The following is a 24,057-nucleotide window of genomic DNA, read 5'->3' as shown; positions in this document are numbered from 1 at the left end:
AGTGGTTGTAGATTCAGGATTGTATTCAAGGCTGCCTGTGGTGCGCTTCTTAGCGCAAGGTTAAAAGCTATTTATTGCCCATACCAGCTTCGGGTAGCTTCTCCTCTTCATAGGTTCGAAGCGTATGCCGATGTGCACATCGCACTGGTCCATACAACCAGGGAAGTGGGTGATGATAGAAGATCAATAGTCTCTCTGGCAGAGTTATTCCACGTTTCGTCGCTTCGCTTAATACTACCTATAGATTTTGGATCTTTAGATATTTACTCCTTCGATTGACTCGCTATGGCACCCCCCAAGACTCACGTCTAGCCTTCTTGATTTTTGTATTAATCTATTGAATTGTTATCTGTAAACGTCTTAATCTGTACTAAATTTCGTCCTACTAGCTTTATTATAGCAGCTTTCCTCAAGGATGTCAGATTTTTTGAGCATAATACTGGCTTAGATTTCCTCATCGTTCATAGTTTTCCTTTCCGAGGCCTATACGACCAAGGGCTGTGGATGCTGTTTTAGCTTTAAAGTTATCCCAGTTTGTCTTCCGAGGATTTCTATAAGATTTTTGTTTTCTTCGGGAGGTGGAATCTGGAAAAGTATCACCCTATGGTCCGAGAAGGAACATTTCTTAAATAGGACTATATATAGTCTATCTATATTATTCTTGAACATCATGCATATGACACTGATAGCTTCTAAAATGTATTCTTACAAATCTACAGGTCTGATTCTTACAAATCTACAGGTCTAAACTCTTCTAAAAATTGATATTCCTGAAAATCTGCTGTTTGTTACTTACCTGTAATTTTTCCAATCTCTTGCTGATTTCCTGTGACATATTACCATAAATATAATAATAGGATTTTATTAATTGATAAAATCTCAAAGGGGCTTGATGGCCAAAAACACTATCCAATATTTCCGAAAAATATGAAGAAACCGGAATTTTTTCCTTGCCACGTTGACTTCCCATGACCGATAATTCACTTAAAGTTTCCACATATTTTTTCGGTAACATATTCAAGGTTTCATTTGACATTGTTCTTATGTACAGCATTTCCATATTACGATAAAGGGCTGGATATTTTTGAAAATATTCATCAGTATTCACGTTTGATGGATCTAAACAAATTATCAAATGTAAATTTTCTCGGGCTCCTATAATTGAAAATGAAAATGTTATCAATTAAAATTGTTCTTCCTTTTTTCAATTGCGACAACCATTGATCATACTTACTTTTCATAAAATATGAACCCAATGATTCTTGATAGCCCTCCAATTGCGCGGAATGTTTCAACGAGCTTGCTATCGACTCTAAATCATCACCAAATAAATCCAATATTTCACTATCTTCCAGTATGGCTTCAATGGGCTTCATTATGTCCGGCACGTACGTTAACCAACAATGCTCGATGACCAAACAGGTACATTGATTCTCCAAAGATGCCATTTGCATTGCCTATACCCGAATGGACACAAGCGAGTGTTTTGGTGGGGAAAATGGAAACAAATCATTGTTATATGGCTTTCAATACAATTGAGTATGACCAAACAACCATCCGACGACCGACCGACCGGCCATCATCATTGTTTACTTTACTCCTCGGTACTTACCAATTTCAAATCATTGTAGAAATCTATTAGACCGTAATTGCAACCGCCCTGTAGCATTTGAACTTTAGCCTGTTGCATGGTCGCCGCAGCATATACCGAATCCATTTGTCGACTGCCAGCTTCACCCAACAATAGAATGTGGCTACTATTTCGCGCCAATATACGTGCTATTTTTGCTGTTTGTTCCAGCATCTCCTTTGTTGTGGGTACATCAATGATAAAACTTTCAGAGTCTATGCGAAAAGAATGGCATTGTTTGCGGGGAAGGAGAGAGGAGCAAGGGAGGGGGAGGTAGAAAGAAAATTACGTTACATTGTTGTTAAAGGCTTTGGCATTTTTGTGAGTGTCTTATTTTTGAAAGGCGTTTTTAGGTCAGTCATTTTGTATGTATGTATGTTTCTGCGTGTATGTATGTGTGCTATTTACTTACTGCATATGGTAACTTGTTTTTGTACTTCATCCAACCATTCATCATGCTGCAGAGCTTGCAATTCCACATTGTGTTTGCTCGATTTCGGTACGAAGAAAATTTTCTGAAAAAAAAATCGGGCACACATTTGTTTTAAAGATTTAAAATTTAAACAATTAAATTTAAATTGATATTTTCCCGATTTTCTAACACTGTTTGATTTATATTTACGGAAAATTGAATATTTGGACTTAAAAATATATATTTTTAAAAATCTATGCTTTAGAGCCATTAGAACAGCAAAGGCCCTTCAGACTGGAGGACTAAAACCAGAGATCATACACTGCATGTATGTAACGATTGTTGCCTTATATGGTGGCAAGGGGTCAACAAGCGCACACTGCTGGCTAATATGAGTAGGGTACAGCGATCGGCGTACATCCTGAATCTCCAATCATTGGATTCCAAGCTACAAGATGTGCTTTGAGATTCCGGGAAACGGATGTGTGGAATTCGCTGCTCTTTGGCCTCGCTATTATCCTTAACTCAACGTCAGTTTGTGACTTTTTAGAAAGGAGCACTCAAATCACTGATTATCAGTGCTCCCTCTTATAAAGACTTTGACGACATTAGAGTATAGATTAGATTCCTAGTGGGGAATCCTGGACAAGTGGCGCCTCACCTCTGGCCGGTCTGTCGACAGGTCGAAAATGGTGGAAGGTACTGGCGAAGACGTTCACTTAGCCCCACATAACTAATATAAACTTAACGACCACGAACGCGGCTGAGATAGTCAAAACGCTTACTGCCGATAATATAGGACAGTTGACTCTATATATGCCGATAATCAGGCTGCATTTAAGGCATGTCTAAAAAACAATTTTTTACACTCTATCTCTCCTTTTTCAACTTTCCTTTACTACTTTCTTTTCGGATATCCAGAATGAGCACAATGGACAAATGCCTCATTGAACGGCTTCAAATGGAAGCCGTACATCCTTTAACCTAACCTAAGCTCCTTCAGAAATAAACTTAAACAATTGGCTCTTCTTGAATTAAAAAATTTACGCTCCTAGTACTGTCACTCCTTAAAAAAGTATGAGTAGTTTTCTAGCAAACAATTAACACTTCTGATAAAACTTGACATAAAAATCCTTTACAATATATTTTGAAATCCTTTAATAAATTATTTCCAAATCCACACTTAAAATGGTCGTTAGAAATGTCACGCTAAAATTTTAACATTTGTGTGTCAATAAATATATTCCACAAAAAATTTACTTACATCTTTGCCGGCAATTTTCTTCAGTGAATGCCTTAAAATTGTCTCAAATTTATCTGCATCATCTTCGCAAACCAAACGATCCTTAAACATTGAAACCAATTCACAATACAAAGCCTGTGTGTGACCAAAAAGGAAATGGAAAATTTAATTAAAAAAATATATTTGATGAATAAATCGATTTTTGTTGCAGCAGCAGCAATCAATGCCGCCAACAAAAGCGAGATATAAATTAGAAATTAAAATACGTCGTTACCTCATTGAATGAATTTTCGGGGTAGAATTTTAGATTTGTCAATGTTTTTATAATAAATTTCGGTGAAAATTGATAGTGACTATTGGAAAGTGCAGCAGCAGTGCCACCACCTGTCTCAGATGCCTTTCCGCTGGTGCCTCTTGTTTGTCCAAAGGATAATTGTAACTGCAATGAAGAAAATATATATACACACACTAACACAAATGTCTTAAGTTTATATTTTATTCCCCTTATTGAGGGAAACGAACACCACTGTCATTGGCAATACAAACCTTTGCATAAAAATCCATTAAACCCTCCGAAATGTATTGCACATTTTGTAGATTTAAGCCTTTGAAGTGTGCACCCGGCACACCATCACCATAGCCGCGGCCCAAAAGTAAATGTTCAAGATGCCTTTGTATTACGGCCAACATATCCTGTTGGCTGGGATAACCAACATGCAGCATGTGATTTATAGCCAAATAACGCGGTGCAATTTTCACTAAACTTGCATTAGCTGTCGCAGCTGTTGTCGTTTGCTGCTGTGAAATGGAACCACATATTTGTAAACCACTAACATTTATCCATTCCAAATTGCTATTGCCAGTACCACTACTACCACCACCACCGCCGCCGCCAGTACCACTCGAACCCTTGTTACTTGCATTTGCTGTAGACGTATTGCTGCCGCCACTATTGTTCCTTGCAACATTTAGGCCCGAATTCGAGCCGTTATCATTGTAAAAGCCTTGTCGCTGCACTAACTGCAACAATAATTCAACAATTTCACAGCAACCCCAAGCATCCACATAGCATAGATCTAAATTTTTCAAATAGATAACCAAACGTGTCTGTTTCGGTCGATATTCTCGGCCACGCACACCACTAACAGCCAGGCAATTCTAAAATGTAATTTAGAAAATAAATTGATAAAAATGATGCAAACGCACAAACTCACACATACGCCTCTTACACACTATGAAGGCTAGCACTATTATGCATTAATAGTTTGGAATATTGCTTTTTCAGAATGTGTAGGAAGACAGCACTTAGTTTTAAATGAAATATATTGCAAGTAAATATTGGTTGTCGGCTGTGTGACTACCTCAAGTTGGGAGTTTTAGTGGAAGATAATTTAATTAATAAAATGTTTGGAATTTTTGTCAAGGAAAAAAAGAAAAATTGGGTTGTGTAGAAAAAAAATCGTATATGAAATATTCCATACTTATGGTTTTGAAAAAAAACTAACTTGTGGTTTTAAAAGTCCTTGAAAATAATATAATATTTTAATATTTATTTTCAAGGACTTTTAAAGAAAGAATATTTTAAAACGGTCCACACATCAAGTAGTACCTGATTTTTTTTTCCTTAAAAATCCACGCATCTGATAGTCTCTGATAGAATATTTTTTTTTAAATCCATTCATCTGGTAATCCTTGAAAGCTTATTCTTAAAAAATCCACTCTTCTTGTTGTGATAGTCTTTACAAAATATTCATAAAATATCCTCAACTGTGGTTCGGATAGTCTTTAAGCATTTTTTTGAAAATCCTAGCCATATCGTTGGGATAGTCATTTAACAAAATTCTTAAAAATCCAAGCCTGTAATTGTGAAAGTCTTAATAAAGCTATGAAATATATTTTAAAAAAAATAGGCTTTTGGTCCTAGAAAAATATTCATAAAAAATATAATCATTAAGGAAAGTATTAAAGTCGGACTGGGACGACTATATGATACCCTTAACCACTTTGGATATATTCTACATATGCATCCTAACAGACGTTGCTTTTTCGAAGGAAGATTGACATGACATAGAACGAACTTAAATATGTGATGTTTGTCTATATGTGAACATAAATCTTCACATATGCCACTTTGCAACCTATGCTATTCCGCAACCTATACTATTCTGCAACCTATGTTTATTCGGGCAGATTTAAATTTAATCTCAAACAGACACCCGTTCGAAATATATATGAAGGCTATGTCTGCATTTGCACGAATTTCAACAAAATGCAATAAAGTCTTTATAGTCTTGATACGTTGTGCAAAATTTCGTGTCAATCGGACAAACATAAAGAGTTTGGTGCACAATTTATATAAAAATCGGACGAAAATATATATGGGAGCCATATCTAAATCTGAATCGATTTCCATGAAACTGAGCACACATCATTGTATTATGATACGCCAAATTTCGTGCAAATCGAAAGATATATTGGGACTTTGGAGCACCATTTACACTAAATCGGACGAAAAAATATATGGGAGATATATCAAAATCTGGACCGATTTTCAGAAAACTTAACACACATCAATTTAGACCTAATTCAGTACGCTGTGCCATATTTCGAGCAAATCGAAATATATATATATATAAAGACTTTTGTGCACCATTTACATTAAATCGGACGAAACTATATATGTGAGTTATATCTAAATCTGAACCGAATTTCACAATACTTAACACACATCATTCTAGACTTAATTCAGCACGCTATGCCAAATATCGTGCAAATCGAGAGAAATATCGGTTCTTTGGTGCACTATTTATATTAAATCGGACGAAACTATATATGGTAGCTATAACTTAAACTGAACGGATTTTCACGAAACTTAACACACATAATTTTAGACTCAATTCAGTAAATGTATACATTATACAGGATCCATTTGATCCGATACATATTGACCGCTCTTTATCAAAACCGGCATGCTTATTCTTTGGCCCGATCCTCTTCTCTATGGAAAAATTCGCAATGTTTGGGCCATAATTGCGGCCTCAGACAAAAAGAAAGTTATTAGCAAATTTTAACCGATCTTTACCAAAAAAACAATAGGGGTCTTCATTGGCCAGAACCCATCCTACATGCAAAATTTCGTGAAGATTGATCCATATCTGTGGCCTGTATCACATGTCTAGATGAAGAGGTGGGTCTAGGACCAATATTTCGCGCGTTACAAACTCTTTGGGCTTGGGGCAACATATAAAAATCTATGTTTCTAAAATTGTAGTATTTCTTTAAGCCTTAAAAAAAGGTTTTGAGACTTAAAAAAACTATGTATTTTTTGAAATTTTAAAAAAAATCCAGGTCTTCTTTCATTTCAATTTTCAATTTTTTTTTCAATTTTTTCCTTTAAAAAAATATGTAAAATATTACAAGTTTTCTTTTGGTCATTGAAAAAATAATCTGTAAAAAAACCCACGCCTTCTTATGACGCATTAAAAAATATTTTAAAAAATTCCTCGCCTTTTTATGACGATTTAAAAAATATTTACAAAAAATGATCCTTAAATTCCACACTAAATGTTTAAGCTATAATAATAGTCTTTCCAAAAATGTATTCTCAAATGGAAATTTGAAATCATATTTCCTCCTCACCTGTTTAATACTGTGTATTATATATGACGGTGTTAATTGTGTCGAACAGTTAATAATAACCAAATCATAACCCGACATATCATCCACAGCATGTTCAATTAATAAAGTTTTGGCCGAACCAGGTGGTCCCACAATGAGAAATGGTGTTGTTGCGTTGGGTGCCTCTAAAAATCCCTTTAGCTGATGCAAATACATCTTCACTGCTGCTGTTTGTACCAACTCCCCAAAATCACTACTCTCGCCGGCTTCATAAATATCTACCGAATTTCTGGACTCATTGTAAAACATCAATTCGGCCTGATTTGGATTGGTTACATACAAATTAGCCTTTTCATAGAACCAATTGGCAAATTCATTATGACGTTCAGCCGGTAGAAATTCCATAGCCGCTTGACAGGCAGCCACTGTGAATGCATCACGATTTTGTATAGCAGCCGCCGCATAATCACCAAGTTTTAGCAATAAAGCACGTAACATCCAGGAGCGTGTTAGGCAAGGCAATGTTGAACTAAACATTAAAACAATAATAACAGAGAAGAATAAAGAACTTCATTGTAATGTGGATGTTTGATGGATGGATGGATGGAAGGATTGAATGATGGTATTGCATTCGAACTGTCCATTTACTGTTTGTTATATACTTACTGGCCATATTCCTTTTCCAACCATTCCATGGCTGGTTCGTAAAGCTCGTCCACATAACTTTGTAACAAATCACCAAACTCATATTTCGACAATTGATGTTCGACTATTGATTTTAGTGGATAATCCTCATTGCTGTAAGTAAACAAACAGTGGTGGAATGTTTGCACACCAGGAGGACAAGCGGTGGGTGCACACACAAAAATTAGTAAATATTTAGGAAAGGGTAGGAGGAAAATTGCATTTTCCACTTACTTCATATTAACAATGCCCATACGTGAAATGGTTGCCGGTGAAGCATTGCGAACATCATCCGTTTCGAAAATAAAATTCACATTATTGCCAAATTGAATGCGCCAGCCAGATGGTAATGTTAGTAATCTGCAAGTGCAAAGGGAAAGAGAGAAATGAAATGCTAGTTAAATAGTAAATATATGTGTGTGTTTGTGAGGCTGTATTATGTTGAATGTAATTGGAAGGTACAAAGCAAATGATTGGAAGTAATAATCCATGCAAAATCGATAGTACATTGATGTTGAAGGATTATAAGGAATTTTATTTTCCAAGGACTAACAATTCCACAAGCATGGAATTTATTATGTTCCTTATAAAATCCAAACTTGTTATATTCCTTAAAAAAATATTATTAAAGTACGCTATGCCAAATTTCGTGGAAATCGAAGGATATATAGGGACTTTGGTGCACCATTTACATAAAACCGGACGAAAATATATATGGGAGTTATATCTAAATCTGAACCGATTTTCATGAAACTTAACACACGTCGTTCTAGACTCAATTCAGTACGCTATACCAAATTTCGTGCCAATCGAAGGATATGAAGGGACTTTGGTGCACCATTTACCATATATCTAAATCTGAACCGATTTTCACGAAACTTAGCACACATCATTCTAGACTCATACTAGAGCTATATATAAATCTGAACCGATTTTTCCCAATTTCAATATGATTCGTCCTTGTGTCAAATAAATGAGCTGTTCCAAATTTCATCAAATTCGAATCAAAAATGCGTCCTGTATTTTGTTTACAATTTAACATGGACAGACAGACGGGCGGACGGGCATACATAAATCGACTCAGAAAGTGATTATATGCATATTCTCATAAGGAACCGTGGGTCTATCTCGTTTCTTTCTGCCTGTTGCAAACGTATGCACAAAGAAAAATCCTCGCACCTGATATACCTTTAAAAATATTCTTTAAAAATCCAAGAAAATATTTTAAAGGGGACAAGAAAATGGACCTAATTATTGAAACAAAATCGATAGTACATTTTTTTGTTGAAGGACTATAGGTAATATTTTTTAAGGACTGAAAGCCCCAAAAGCGTGGAGTTTATTAAAATAATAAACTTTCAAATGATATCCTCATTTCAAAATTTATATTAAAATCTCACTTTTCCTCTCTCTCTCTCTCCCTCTATTTCCAGCTGACGCCAGAAGAAGAAGCCCGCAACAAAATGATAATGCGCGAACGGGATCGTGAACGCAAACGAGTCAAACGTATGAATCCCGAATATCGTCGCATGGAACAGGAACGTGATCGTGATCGGAAAAAGGCACGTCGTTCGAATGAAGCATTTCGTCAGCTGGAAAAGTTACGTGATAAAATACGTAAGGAACGTAAAAAAGGTATTATTGTGGATGAGGCTGCATTGGCGCAGCAATTTAATTTGGTGCATCCAACACCAGTCGAACCAGAAGTGATTATATCCGATCCCTTACCAGCTGATCCGCAACAACAACAACAGCAGCAGCAACAACAAAATTCACAAAATACAAATCAACAGCAGCAACAATCACAACAACAGCAGCAGCAACAACATCATACACCACAACAGAGACGTCGCATACAGCATGCTGCCGCCAACAGTGGGAATCCCGGTAATGTCGTCAATATGTGTATAGGTACTACAAACAGTACAACAACAACAACCCTAACGAATGTCATCAATAACAATAACAACAATATGATTAATTTGGCAGCGGCGGCAGGTGGTGCCAATATGACAACGACAAACCCGACTGCCGCCCACATGTCCCAGCTGAACAAGGGTCTCTTGTATCCACCGCCAAACTTTCCCCATCATCCCTTGCCCATTCCCGGTGTAGCTTTAATGCCCTCATTGTGCCATCCAATATTACATCAAAATCTAAGTGCTTCTCTATATCCACAAAATGGTATTAAACAAGAATATGATAGTTCCGCCTCGCCCAACCACCACACAAGTAATGCCCACAACAACAATGGTCAGCAGCCGGGTTCCATAGGAACTGGCGGCGGCGGCAATAACAACGAGGAACATGAAATGCCCATGATCGAACCAGAAATAATATTGCAGACTTCATCGGATGTTATTTCAGCACCGCATCACTTTAACAATCATGCCCATGCCCATCATTTGCATCAACAGAATATGAATATGTTTTCGCATATGAGTCCACAGGCCCACATGGCAGCGGTGCATATGCGTGCCCATGCCTCGGCAGCAGCAGCATCGGGAAATATACCACCGCCATCGGCTAGTGCTTTGGCTGCGGTGGCAGCTGTAGCTGCCCACCACCAACAACAGCAGCAGCAACAACAACAGCAACAATCTCAGCAACATCCTGCATCACATGGGAATCCTATGCCACAGCAGCAACAACATCAGGCACAATAAATACATTGAGGTTCCAGACAATAGACAGTTGATCCACTCTCTATGCCCTTCCTCCCCAAAATACACACACACATACTATATTAAGTAACACATATACACGTGCATACATAAAGAAAGAAACAAAATTTATAATTTAGATATTTTTTAAGTAAAAGAGTTTTACATACACACACATGAAAAGATAAAAATGAAAATGAATGAAATTTTCAAGGATCTGTGTGTATTGCGTTTCAATGTTGTGGAAGTTTTTATTTTATTTTTTAAACAAAACTATTACGTATGCCAATAAGATTTTAGATGTTTAATATGTTTTTTTTACCATAGGAATTTTCGAAAGAAAAATGATGATAAATTGTAAAAAAAGCAAAACGAATCATTGATATATATATTTTTTTGCTATTCACCGTTCTTAAAAGATGTCTTTCTAAAAAGAGTAATTTTTAATCTCTTTTCATTACATTTTAGTATTTTCGATGCCTATGCAAAGCATTTAAAGTGCTGTTATATGTTTTAATTTTATTTTTTTATTTTCGGAAAATTTCACATTCATATAAATAAAAAAAGAAAAGAAAAAAAAACGAAATATTTCAATAATAATTTTCAAGTGTTTGGATTTGTTTCTTGATAATTAAGTATCAGGGACTTGGTGAATATTTAAATATGAAACGGAATCAGTGTTTGTTTATTGTTAATGTGCCCAGACCTCGGGTTCCGTTTTTAATACTTCAAAATATTCGACCAGTCCCCTAACCTGATATTATTTTTTTCCAGGCATAAACAACCTACTAGCACACAATGCAATAAAAAAATTCCCGATTTAAGCAATTTTAAATGTACACCAAATGATTGAGGTTATAAAAGGTTTGGCCGGGTCGAATTTATACTCATTTTTAATTGTATTTAATATATCATTGTATTTTGCCTTGCCGATCGTATCCTCATTATACCCTTCACCACACTGTGTTACAGGGTATTATGTTTGTAATAGTCTAAAGGAAACGTGCATCTAGTTCCTTTTGAGAATATGCATAGAATTACTTCTGAGTCGATTTATGCATGGCCGTCCTTCCGTCTGTTTGTCCATGTTAAATTGTAAACTAAGTATATGTCGCATTTATGATCCGAATTGGATGACCTAGAATAATGTGCGGTAAGTTTCTTGACAATCGGTTAAGATTTCGATATAGCTCCCATATATATTTTCGTCCAATTTTATGTAAATGGTGCACCAAAGACCCTATATATTTTTCGACTTTCACGAAATTTGGCATAGCGTTCTGAATTGAGTCTAGAATGATGTGTTTTAAGTTTCCTGAAAATAGGGTCAGATTAAGATATAGCTCCCATATAAATTTTCGTCCGATTTTATGTAAATGGCGTACCAATGCCTCTATATTCCTTTCGACTTGCACGAAATTTGGCATAGCGTACTGAATTGAGTCTAGAATGATGTGTGTTAAGTTTCGTGAAAATCGGCTCAGATTTAAATATAGCTCCCATATATATTTTCGTTCGATTTTATGTAAATAGTGTACCCAAGCCCCTAGAATACACCCACAGTGGTGAAGGGTTTTTAATTGTATTCAATATATCTTTATATTTTGCGTTGCGATCCTATCCACATTTTTACTTGTATTTAATATATGTTTATATTTTATCTTGCGAATTATTCAATAGTAATATCCGGATGCCCAATACGACATTAATTTATTATTTACATATTGTGTAAACATTATCAAGGTCATTTTTTAAATTTGTGTCAACCACATCTTGACATGTCGTTTTCATCGATTGATTTATAATGTGTTTTAATTTGTATTTTTTATTTGTTTGTAATTTCTGCGACAATCATTATTATTATACGCTATGGTATACAGTTGAGTATATTTTTTTCAGTTCGAAACATAACTAAATCATTATTTGTAAAAATTAAAAGAAGAAATTGGAATCAACACTTCTTTTCTTTTAGGTAAGTTGCTGTGCTTCGTAAAAAATCCATTTACCCGGGCCGGGAATCATAAAAAAATAAATCCTACCATATATTATTCATGTTATTTTTCCATTCACTATATGTCATATGATTGTTGTTGTGTAGAGTATCTCAGGGGTCACCAATCCCCCTTTCAGTAGAATCCCCGTTTTTACCAGTTTACAATGATTTAAATGATTTTAACAAGTTGTATATTGTTTTTTTTTTATATATTTTTTGCTTACAATACATTTATCTTTCCCCCACGTTATATATTCTGGCAATACATACAAGTCAGTTTTATTATATTTTTTTGTAATTAATGTCCTGCTTTGTTTTATTATGTGTAATTGTAACAATAACTGTTTTCGCAATTTTTTTTTTCATTTTATTATTTTGGTTTAAAGCACATAAATATTTTTGCTGACGCCTCCTGTTTCAGTGTTTTTTGGGGTCAACTCAATTCTATTTGATTTTTGTTTTTGCTCCCCCATATTTAACATGTGCAAGATTTAAATGCTTTAGTAATTAAATTCTATTAAGGGTACAACATTTAAATGTATATATAAATATTTTTTTGTGAATTTAATGAAATAAATGGCAAGGAAAAATTAAAGCAGTCTGGCACAGTTAAAAAGGACAATGTGTAATACACATTAGCGTTTGAAGGACGTACGTGTATATTCGTTTCGAAAGCCATAAATCTATAGAATATACCTTGTAAAAAATGAAGTAATAAAAATGAATTCAAATTGTTATAAACAATTTTTGTGTAAAACATATGAATGTTTAATTATTTTGTAAAATGTTTCACTGTTTTAACGAAACCCATCTGCTAATTGTTCATTTCAGTTTTTATTTTTTCGAATAAGTCCCATATACCAGATGAACTTACAATTTGTAATGTGAGAATAAATATTTGTAATTGAATTACTATGAAGTAGAACATTTAAAATCAGAAATATTATAAACGAATGTTTGCCAACAACAAGTAACAGTGTGGCTGCCCTTATCCATTAAAAACCGGTAAGGAAAGTAGTAAAGTCCGACTGGGCCGACTATATGGTTCTCTGCACCACTTTGGGCATATTGTACATATGTATCCTTACAATGTCAATGTTCCCTCATGCCTTGATATACGCTATTCGGTACGTCGCACTGTTAAAAATTAAATCTCAATCAGACACCCGTTCGAAATAATATGGAAGCTAGCTACATCTGCATCAATTTCAGCAAGACGCAATAATGTCATTCAAGTCTCAATCGAAATCTGAATTGATTTTCACGAAACTTGGCACACATCATTCTAGGCCTAATTTAGTACGTTATGCCAAATTTCGTGCAAATCGAAAGATATATAGGGACATTGGTGCACAATTTACATAAAATCGATCGAAAAAAAGATATATAGGGACTTTGGTGCACCATTTACCTTAAATCGGACGAAAATATATATGCGAGCTATATCTAAATCTGAGCCGATTTTCCCGAAATTTGACACATATCGTTCTAGACTTAATTCAGTTCGCTATGCCAAATTTCGTGCAAATCGAAGGATATATAGGGAGTTTGGTGCACCATTTACCTTAAATCGGACGAATAGGGTTCGTCCTTGGGCCAAATAAATGAACTGTGCCAAATTTCATCCAACTCAAATCATAAATGCGACCTGTACTTTTTTACAATTTAACATGGAATGACGGACGGATGGATGGACATGTATAAATCGGCATAGAAACTGATTCTATGCATATTCTCAAAAGGAACCATGTGTCTATCTCGTTTCCTTTTGCCTATTACAAACATATGCACAAAGACATAATACAATGTATCACAGTGTGGTGAAGGGTATAAAAATCCTTAAATTGGTTGGAACCATTATACGAGAACTATGTCATTTAATTGTGTGCTAGTATATTGTTTAAGATCTTAAAAAAAATAAATACCGAATTTCAGAGTTCATTTTAGAATACTAGACTAGGAACTTCAACATACCAAAAATCAGGCGGAACAATTATCGGGGAAGAAGAAGTATTTTATCTACCTGGAATCTGTAAAATGCTGCTAAAATCTGGATATGGAGGCTATGTCAAAATATAGGTCCAATGTTTTGAAAAGATGAAAAGACCTACAAAATACCGAGAATAGGCGTAATCATTATTCAGAGATCTTGAGAACGTTTGGTCAAAACATGGATCTATAATAATCGAATATATCGAATATTTTCTGCCGAAAATGTATCTTATCAATATTTTGTTAAAACTTAAAAAAAAAAATCCCGAGACCTTTACCTGTAGGGAATTTGTGGAAGAATTCAATTAAAAGCTTTAAAATAACGAAAATAACGAAAATATGGGTGCTATGACAAAACATGGACCTATATCGAATATTTTCCTCAAAAATTTTTCTCATTCATAAGGAATGCCAAATTATAGCCTCTTCGCTGGAAGAATGAAGGGCGGGACCTTAATGTGTAGGGCGGGACCTTCATGTGGTGGGGGCTATACCAAAACGTGCCATATATGGATAGTTTTTGGTAAGTCGATTCAAAACCTACCCAGAACCCCAAAAATATCAAATTAGAGACAATTTGGTTGAAAAACGTGCTCAAGGCCCCCTAAATAACTGGGGGTTACCATTATATGCGAACTAATCCGAATCCTAAATCAATATTAATAATGTTGCTACCCTACCCTATGAGAACTATGACCTATGATAAATTCTAAATTACAGCCAATTCGCTTGAAAAACGTACAAACTCACCAAAATACCGAAATATGAGAGGTACACTTTTACACGTTAGAAGCTTTGCAACCCTATGAGAACCGTAACTACTTAATTACAGCCAATACGATTTTAAAACGTGCCTAAAATCCCCTAAATACCGAAATTTCGGAAATACCGTTATACGAGGAGAACAATATTCATAATTTTTAGTAGGGAGATTTTATACCCAGTGAGAACCTAAAATAATCAACTACTGCCGATTCGTTCGGATAAGGTGCCGAAACTCATCATAATACCGAAATATGGATGGTAGCGTTATATGGTATCATTTTTATTAAATAGATATGCTATGAGAAATCAAAATACTAAATTACAGTCAATTTGGTTGACAAACGTGACCAAACCCTTCAAAGATTTGTCATTTGGACGGTGCCAATATATAAAGAAAATGCACCAAAATTGACAATTTATGCTAGTTATATTTGCTATACCCAAACGTGGTATAGCCCACACAACCCCTCAAAAGCAGTCTAATATGAAAATATCAATAGCCAGGCAATCAAAGCGATTTTGACAATTTTCCACCATAACACGATTTTCTGAGTAGTTATCAATTCAATCAAAAGCTGAATTATCACAGAGCATAAACTACACATTCTCCCCTAAGGAATAGTGAAAGTTTCATGACAATATATCGATTAATTACAGAGTTATAGCCATTTAATGTTGACCTTGTGTCAAAATATAGCTGCTACACGATTCTGTTTGCCTATTACCGCAAATGGGAAAATTGAAGAATTTGCATATTGCTAAAAACGAAATACGCAGCTGCGTTACCAGATTGCTGCTGGGCAATGTAGTTTGTTGTTGGCAGTTTGAAAAAAAGAGCATACTTTTAGGCGGATCATTCAAATGGATATTTGTATGAAATTCAAATGTCGCGGGGGTTTTAATGTAACGCCTCAAAGTATGCTCATAATTTGTAAATTATTAATCAAATCCATGGAAACGATCTGGTAACATAGTTGCGTATTTCTATTTTTGCGAAAATGCAGTTTCTTTAGTTTTTCAGTTTTAGGTAATAGGCAAACAGAATCGTGTAGCAGCTATATTTTTGATACAAGGTCAACTTGAAATGGCTATAACTTTATAATGAATGGACCTATTGACATGAAACTTTCACTATTCGTAAGGGGAGAATTTGTAGTTTCTGTACATCGATAATCAAGTATTCCTACTACTAAGAAAATCGTGCTATTTCGGAAAATTATCAAAATCGCTTTGAATAAACTAGATATCGATGTGTTTAAGAAAACAATGATATTGGATTGTTGTTGAGGGATCGTGGGGGCTATACCACGTTTTGGTATAACAAATCTACTAACCAATAATGACCAATATTGGTCCACTTTTTATCGTAGGTCCCATATGACGGCCCCGTCGAAATTTCGGTATTTTGGGCGGTTTGGTAAATTTTTTCAACCAAATTGGCTGCAATTTAGTATTTTAGGTTCTCACAGGAAATTTTCAATATTTATCAACTTTATAGGGTAGCTCCCTGTAAAGGGAAATTTTTTGATTTCAAAGAAATAAAATAATAACACAATGTATCCACGTCGAGATATTGTGCATGCTGCTTTCAAAGCTGTTGTTATGGTGGGATTAATTTTTATTTTATGTTTATCAAATTATTTGAGATGAATGAGGAGGAATATCTTTGTAAAACAGATCTTCCCACTATTTCCAGTACTTGTGCGCCTAAATTCCACAGGACATGATATTCAAATATTATACATAAATGTCGCTTATATGATTTATTTAGATATGCTTTTAGATAGAGTCATCATTATTGCTAACGTGGTTATATACAGTTTGCGACGATAAAAATGAACCGCATAGAAATATCGTTTTTTTGACCCATCGTTTCTTTGGACCCAATCTGTTTCTGATTATTTGAAGTCGATTTACAAAAGTTCTTTCCTCTGGTGCTCAAGATAACTTTCGTAGGAAATAATCGATTTCATCCAAACTTTGTACATTGTGATATTTCTTCATAACTTACATTAAGTTCGAAGACGGAGCATATCGGTCCTCCTCCTCTGTATCTCCATAATTAATTTTATAATATCATCCGAACAGAGGATCCGATTTAAACCAAACTTTGAATAACCTAATATTTTCACTAAACCTGTATAATGTTTGAAGATTAGGCTTATCGGTTCACTCCCGATTATATCTCCCTCACATATGGTAATTTTTTTTGAAAACGTGTAAACCTCAAATTTGGATGTCACTGTGGGGGTGTAGGATTGGTGTATGTGGATATTTTTGGAAATTGGTTCTACCGTGTACTAAATTTGGAACAATTTGAATTGTGGGTGGAAATATAGAATTGGAATAGCGAAACTTGGATTTAGGATCACTGTCCTTGTGGTGTGTAGATTTTTGATAGTTCCACCATAGTTTGGTACAATTTGAATTGTAAGGTTGCATTTATGATCCGATTTGCATGAAATTTGGATTTAGCTCATTTATTTGGCCTATGTAGGACGTTTTGGACATTCGTACTATTGAAATTTGGAAAATCGGTTCAATTTTTCCTCCTCTGTATCTCCGATTTAGATATAGCTCCTCATATATAGATTTAAACCAAAATTTGCACAACCTAACATTTTTACCAAACCTGTATAATGTTTGAAGATTAAACTTATCAGTACACTACTTATAGCACCTCCCTCACATAGGGTCAAGTTTTTTTGAAAGTTTGTAAATCTCATATGTCACGAACGGAATATTAAATTTCATCTTACATAGATGAAGTTCAAATGTGATATTCCGGGATAACAAAATTCGGAAAATGTGCCAGGAGCTGTTGCTCGCTCACTGCAAATATCCTATTATCATGACTCCAATTTCCGCAAAAAGGCCGTGGTAGTTGACGCTTTCGAAGGCCTACTGGTAAAAATGTGTGTGTAGGTCTTTGAATAATTTTCGAATTTTAAATTTATAGCCTTTTTGAATGCTTATAAAAAGTAGATTTTTTAAATACTTGTTTCAAGGGCTTACAAACACATACATTTTTTTTAATATCCCTAGTAGGGCGTGTATTTTTTATAATATTTTTTCGAATATCTGTACAATTTCCATTTTTTTTAAATTCTGTAGACGGTCTTTCACGTAGCCCCATACATAAGTCTAATGGCTTGGTGCAGGTGCATCCTCCTGTAGAGATAAAACCTGATGACAGATACAGATAGTGTGTTTAGTATCTGGAAGGAGCATTTTGCAAAGCTTCTGGTATCAAAAAATGGCGGTGAAGAAAATACCTCAAAATCAATAAGATATTATGGTATAGAGTGTATACCACCTAGCCAAGATGAGGTTAGAGTAGAAATTAATCGGCTGAATAGCAATAAAGTAGCAGATGCCGATGTATTAGCAGCCGAACTATTCAAGACCGATGGTCAGATGCTTGTCTGGATCATGCACCAGCTGATTAGTACAATTTGGCTAGATGAATGCATGCCCAATGATTGGATCCTCAGCATCCACAAAAAGGAGACAAGACGATATGTGCCAACTATGGAGAAATAAGTCTCCCTCCCATCGCATATATAGTGCTATCCAGCGTACTATGTAAGCGACTGAAGCCAATGGTCAATGACATTATTGGACCATATTAATGCGGCTTCAGGCATAGCAAATTCACCATTGCGTCAAATCCAGTAAAAGACCCACGAACAACACATCGACACATTTCACCTATTTGTTGATTATAAAGCCGCAATTGACACCCCTATCCATTCAGAGATGTTTAAAGCCATTTCTGCGTTTGGCTCTTACTGCAAAATTAATACGGATATGCAGGATAACATAATCTGGCACAAGGTCAGTAGTTAAAGTCGGAAATGACCTCTCGGAGCTGTTTAATACCGAATGAGGATTCAGACAAGGCGACTGTTTGTCGTGTGATCTTTTTAACATCCAGCTGGAAAAGGTCACACGAGAGGCATTGGCGAACAGAATGACGTCGATATAATGAGTCGAACATTGCGAGCGGTAGCAGCTACCTTTGAACAAATTGAGAAGGAGTCTGCCAAAGTGGGTTTGACAATAAATGGCGAGAAGAACAATCTGATGGTATCAACGCGCAAGACGTCCAGTAGACTCGGACCAATTGTGAAACTTGAGAACTACAGCTTCGAGGTAGTCAAATTATTTCTATAACTTGGTACCGCCATAAATAAAACTAATGACATCAGTTTAGAAATTCGGAGGAGAATAGTGTTGGCCTACAGATGCTACTATGGTCTAAGTAAACAGTTTAGAAACAAGGCCACGTTTGGAGTGTTTGAGAGAAAAATTCTCCGAAAGATGTATAGGCGTCGAGGTTGTATATCGCCGTCGAATGAACCATGAGCTGCACCAGCTATTCTCGAACATCGACATAGTCAGACGAATCGACTACGTTGGCTAGGCCATGTTGTGGGAATGGATGAAGATGTCCCAGCTCAAGGTCTTTCAAACTGGAAGAAATGCGCAAGTGACCAAAGTGCCGGTTAATATTTTTTTTTGCTCGGCTTATGAAACAAATATTCTGTCACAAGCCAGCTACGTTAGTAACTTATCACACCTTCGGATTAAAGAGCGCACCAAACAGTGATTTTTAAAGCATGTAATGACATCTCTTCATTCTCAGAACCCCAAATACGGCATTTTTTTCATGGGGGATATGTAAACCACAATCTCCTCAAAAAGCGTGATATATGACTGTGGCAGAACCATCATTATTTGTAGTAGGTTTTGATAATTTTTATGCGTTGTGAAATTGTTACGCGATTCATTTTCGTCAATGTCAGACTTTCAACTGAAAAGAATAAAAAAATAGTTTAACAATGTAGTTTGATAGATTGCATATATTCGAAACCACGAACACTTTACATAGTGTTTTTTTTATTTCCGTAGTAAGGCCTAAAACTTTACTCATCTATAGGCCTTAATACGGAATCGTTAATTCCGAATACCGAGATTTTTTTTCAGATTACCTTTTCCATTTAAAAATGTATTCATTGAAATTGTTATATGTAAAAGGTTTGAGGAAAACCCTCCATTCAGGAAATTCTTAAAACTTAATCTTTAAAATTTGAAAAATTGCATCGAAAGTGAATTTTCTTGTTAACGAATGGGGATTTTCATATCTCACACAAAATGGAAAATTTTCAATTTTTCCCTTTCGCATGAACTTCGTTAACGAACAAAATGATAAATGTTGGGGGCCAATGAAACAACTACAAACCCACAGACGTGCATATATGAATCTCGCCTAAGTGTGTTAGTTGTCCACATTTAACCCTGCATCTTTTACGAAATGAACTTAGTTGTTGTTGTCGTTGTTTCTGTAGAACACAGTAAAACCACAATGAGAATCCAGTTAGCAAAGCTTACCGACTCTAATTTTCTCATAGACATGCCAGCCATACGGCATGGATACGGAGGAAGGATAGCCTGACATACTTCCTATTTTTCTATTACAACAGCTACTACAACTACCACACCAATACTCACTTGTTGTCATCCAATACGGAATTGAGTGCCTCAATCCATTCCGGATCAATGCTGCCATCGCAAACAATCCACGAGCGTATGTGTGACGGTTCGGCGTTTACAACAACGGCTGTGTGTGTCAAAACACCATCGAGCCATTGACGGGTGTCAGGATCAAGACGACCCAGCAACTGTATGCGACTCATCGATTTGGGGCTAATGGTATGTATGCGTATTTGTTGTTGTTGTTGCGATTGTTGTTGTTCCTGCTGCTGGTATGCTGGCGATGACTTTGATGTTTGTGTAATTAAAGCCTGGCGTAATACACTTATAATGGTGGATTTGCCACAACCGGGTGGTCCCATCACCACAACACCCATACGCTTCTGTAGCTGTTCATAAAGTTGCAGACATTTAATCATTTGCATTTCATTAAAGCACAAACCCAATGCCGCGAAAGCCTCCCTAATCGAATGCTGAAGGGTCGCCGCCGTGGCTGCCGATGACTCATATGCTGCCAGGTCATTGCTGGTAATCTCCGGGAATACATTGTGCAGTAACATCTCGAAACGTGAAACATCGTGCAAGGCCAATTTCGACATAGTTGCAGTGCGTAAACATTGGACCACCACCAACATTTCCATGTCGGGACCGCCATCGCTGTTATTGCCATCGGAGTTCATTGTTATGCTCCTTAAACCCTCACCACAGGCTAATAAAATTGTTTTCAATTCTCTTAAGCCCCAATCATAGTGACGCTGTTGCGTCAATATCTTGGCACACATATCGAACAGTTCGACGACACGTTGGGCGATTTCGGTTGGCTGTTTAAATCCTTCGACAAATAGCATTACACGTGCGATTTCTCCCGGTTCCGGCTGTTGCATGACAATTGGACGAAACAATGCCTGTATATTACCGGGTAATTTCTGGCGACCACCATAGTCAGCGCCAGCCGGATTAAGTGTTACAAATATACCGCAATGTTGATTGAGTTTTATCTGTGACGGTCGGATAAATGTGGGTAGTGGGAGATGGGGGGAAGGGGAGAGAGAGAAGATAAAACAAATAAGTAAGTAACACAATCATTGCACAAAATAGCATTAACGTATAAAAACCCGAACAATGATCATACACAATGCAAATGGACAGGCCATTTTATTATGTGAGACATTTTTTAGGGTTTTAACTTAAAATTCCGTATAAGACATATCGATTTTTTAAATAATACTTTATATAGATGCCTATGGAGCAGAAGATTTTTTAAATAATATTTTTTGAAGGTCAATAGAGGCATGGTTTTATTAAATAATATTTTTTTAAGGACTATAGAGGCGTAGATTTTTTAAATAATATTTTTTGTATCTTTAGATTTGCACGAAATTTGGCATAACGTAGTGAATTAAGTCTAAAATGATGTGTGCTAAGTTTCGTGAAAATCGGTTCAGATTAGAGATAGCTCCCATATATATTTTCGTTCGATTTTATGTAAATGATGCACCAAAGTCCCTATATATCTTTCGAATGCACGAAATTTGGCACAGCTCACTTAATTGAGTCTAGGATTATGTGTGCCAAGTTTCGAGAAAATCGTTTCAGATTTAGATATAGTTCTCATATACAGTTTTGTCCGATTTAATGTAAATAGTGTTTTAAACTCCCTGTATATCTTCGATTTGCACGAAATTTGGCATATCACACTTAATTGAGTCTAAATGGATGCGTGTTAAATTTCGTGAAAATCGGTTTAGATATCTGTCTGATTTTACGTGCAGCGTGCAGGCGCTTTGTGCTGCAGCATACCAAATATGGCACCGTTGCTCAATTAGGTCCCAATTTACATACATACATAATTTTGCTCGGTTTTATAGAAATGGTACACCAAAGAATCCAATATGGGGTTTTGTAATAGATTCAAATATCTATGTAGATCACACATTTACTTTCGCCCGATTCCATTTCCAAGGACCTCTAAAGATGATATTTCTTTTCCATCTACAGGATATTGTATATATTGTACCCATAGTGGTGATGGGTATCATATAGTCGGCTCCGTCCGACTTTTGAACATTCCTTACTGGTTTAGATAATATCTGCCTATATAGGCGTAGATTTTAAAATAATATGAAGCCGTAGATTTTTTTTAATAATATTTATTGAAGGCCTATAGGGGCATAGATTTGAGAGTATACTACCGCCGGTACTGTCGAATTCAAAAATTACCCACCGATAAAATATAAACGAAACAGCCCATATGAAAAGTCAATTTGTATGGCAATCAGAATATAAACACAAAAACACACTCTCAGTCAAAAGGATAACAACATTGTAGTTGCTGCTTTTGTAGTTTTGTTATTGTTGTCAGGTCAGAAATTAAAAACATTTATCCTTTTTATCAGATAAACAATCACTCTTTTGTCCATCAATAATTCCATCAATGGATGAATGAATGAATCAATGAATGAACGAGCAAATGGATGAATGAGCGGATTTACGAAATACAATTTGCCAATAATATTTGTAAATGTTGTTTTGACTTTTATGACCATTTGGGTATTAAACATACACGTATACATATGTGTGTATTCTTGTATATGCATTTATACACATTCACTTGATTTAAAGATTTATATGTTGGAGATTTGAACACGCTATTGTGAAACCATAAAATTGATAATCATGTTTGGGTGTTTTTAAGTATTTAATCAATTTAATGTGCGAAAATTAGTATTTACTAATATTATGAGATCGATGAAGAACTATAGTCGCATTTTAAACAGACAAGGACGAATGTGATGGTCATTGAAAAAATATTCTTTAATAAATCCACGCCTGTGATGGTCATTGAAAAAATATTCTTTAATAAATCCACGCCTGTGATGGTCATTGAAAAAATATTCTTTAATAAATCCACGCCTGTGATGGTCATTGAAAAAATATTCTTTAATAAATCCACGCCTGTGATGGTCATTGAAAAAATATTCTTTAATAAATCCACGCCTGTGATGGTCATTGAAAAAATATTCTTTAATAAAAAATATTCTTTAATAAATCCACGCCTGTGATGGTCATTGAAAAAATATTCTTTAATAAATCCACGCCTGTGATGGTCATTGAAAAAATATTCTTTAATAAATCCACGCCTGTGATGGTCATTGAAAAAATATTCTTTAATAAATCCACGCCTGTGATGGTCATTGAAAAAATATTCTTTAATAAATCCACGCCTGTGATGGTCATTGAAAAAATATTATTTAAAAATCCACGCCTGTGATGGTCATTGAAAAAATATTCTTTAATAAATCCACGCCTGTGATGGTCATTGAAAAAATATTCTTTAATAAATCCACGCCTGTGATGGTCATTGAAAAAATATTCTTTAATAAATCCACGCCTGTGATGGTCATTGAAAAAATATTATTTAATAAATCCACGCCTGTGATGGTCATTGAAAAAATATTCTTTAATAAATCCACGCCTGTGATGGTCATTGAAAAAATATTCTTTAATAAATCCACGCCTGTGATGGTCATTGAAAAAATATTCTTTAATAAATCCACGCCT

General features: G+C 35.4%; 1 protein-coding gene across 1 annotated transcript in view; it reads right to left on the bottom strand.

Moving 5' to 3' along the window:
• The window catches only part of LOC133336958 (cytoplasmic dynein 2 heavy chain 1), a gene marked incomplete at its 5' end in the record, with an annotated part of 54,862 nt that overhangs the window by 14,795 nt on the left and 16,010 nt on the right, over positions 1–24,057 (bottom strand). The window contains 11 exons of the mRNA XM_061545224.1: positions 797–1,155; positions 1,235–1,457; positions 1,613–1,845; positions 2,043–2,145; positions 3,307–3,420; positions 3,560–3,724; positions 3,832–4,443; positions 6,925–7,432; positions 7,570–7,701; positions 7,822–7,947; positions 20,515–21,494. Of these exons, the coding sequence (XP_061401208.1) occupies positions 797–1,155; positions 1,235–1,457; positions 1,613–1,845; positions 2,043–2,145; positions 3,307–3,420; positions 3,560–3,724; positions 3,832–4,443; positions 6,925–7,432; positions 7,570–7,701; positions 7,822–7,947; positions 20,515–21,494 (3,555 nt within the window). The remainder of the gene's footprint in view (positions 1–796; positions 1,156–1,234; positions 1,458–1,612; positions 1,846–2,042; positions 2,146–3,306; positions 3,421–3,559; positions 3,725–3,831; positions 4,444–6,924; positions 7,433–7,569; positions 7,702–7,821; positions 7,948–20,514; positions 21,495–24,057) is intronic.

Source organism: Musca vetustissima, unplaced genomic scaffold (assembly GCF_032173495.1).
Source record: "Musca vetustissima isolate MV318-11 ecotype Yass unplaced genomic scaffold, APGP_CSIRO_Mvet_v1 utg3363, whole genome shotgun sequence".
NCBI lineage: Eukaryota > Metazoa > Arthropoda > Insecta > Diptera > Muscidae > Musca > Musca vetustissima.
Note: the sequence above shows the minus strand (reverse complement) of the source record. Positions and strands in the feature narration are given on the sequence as shown.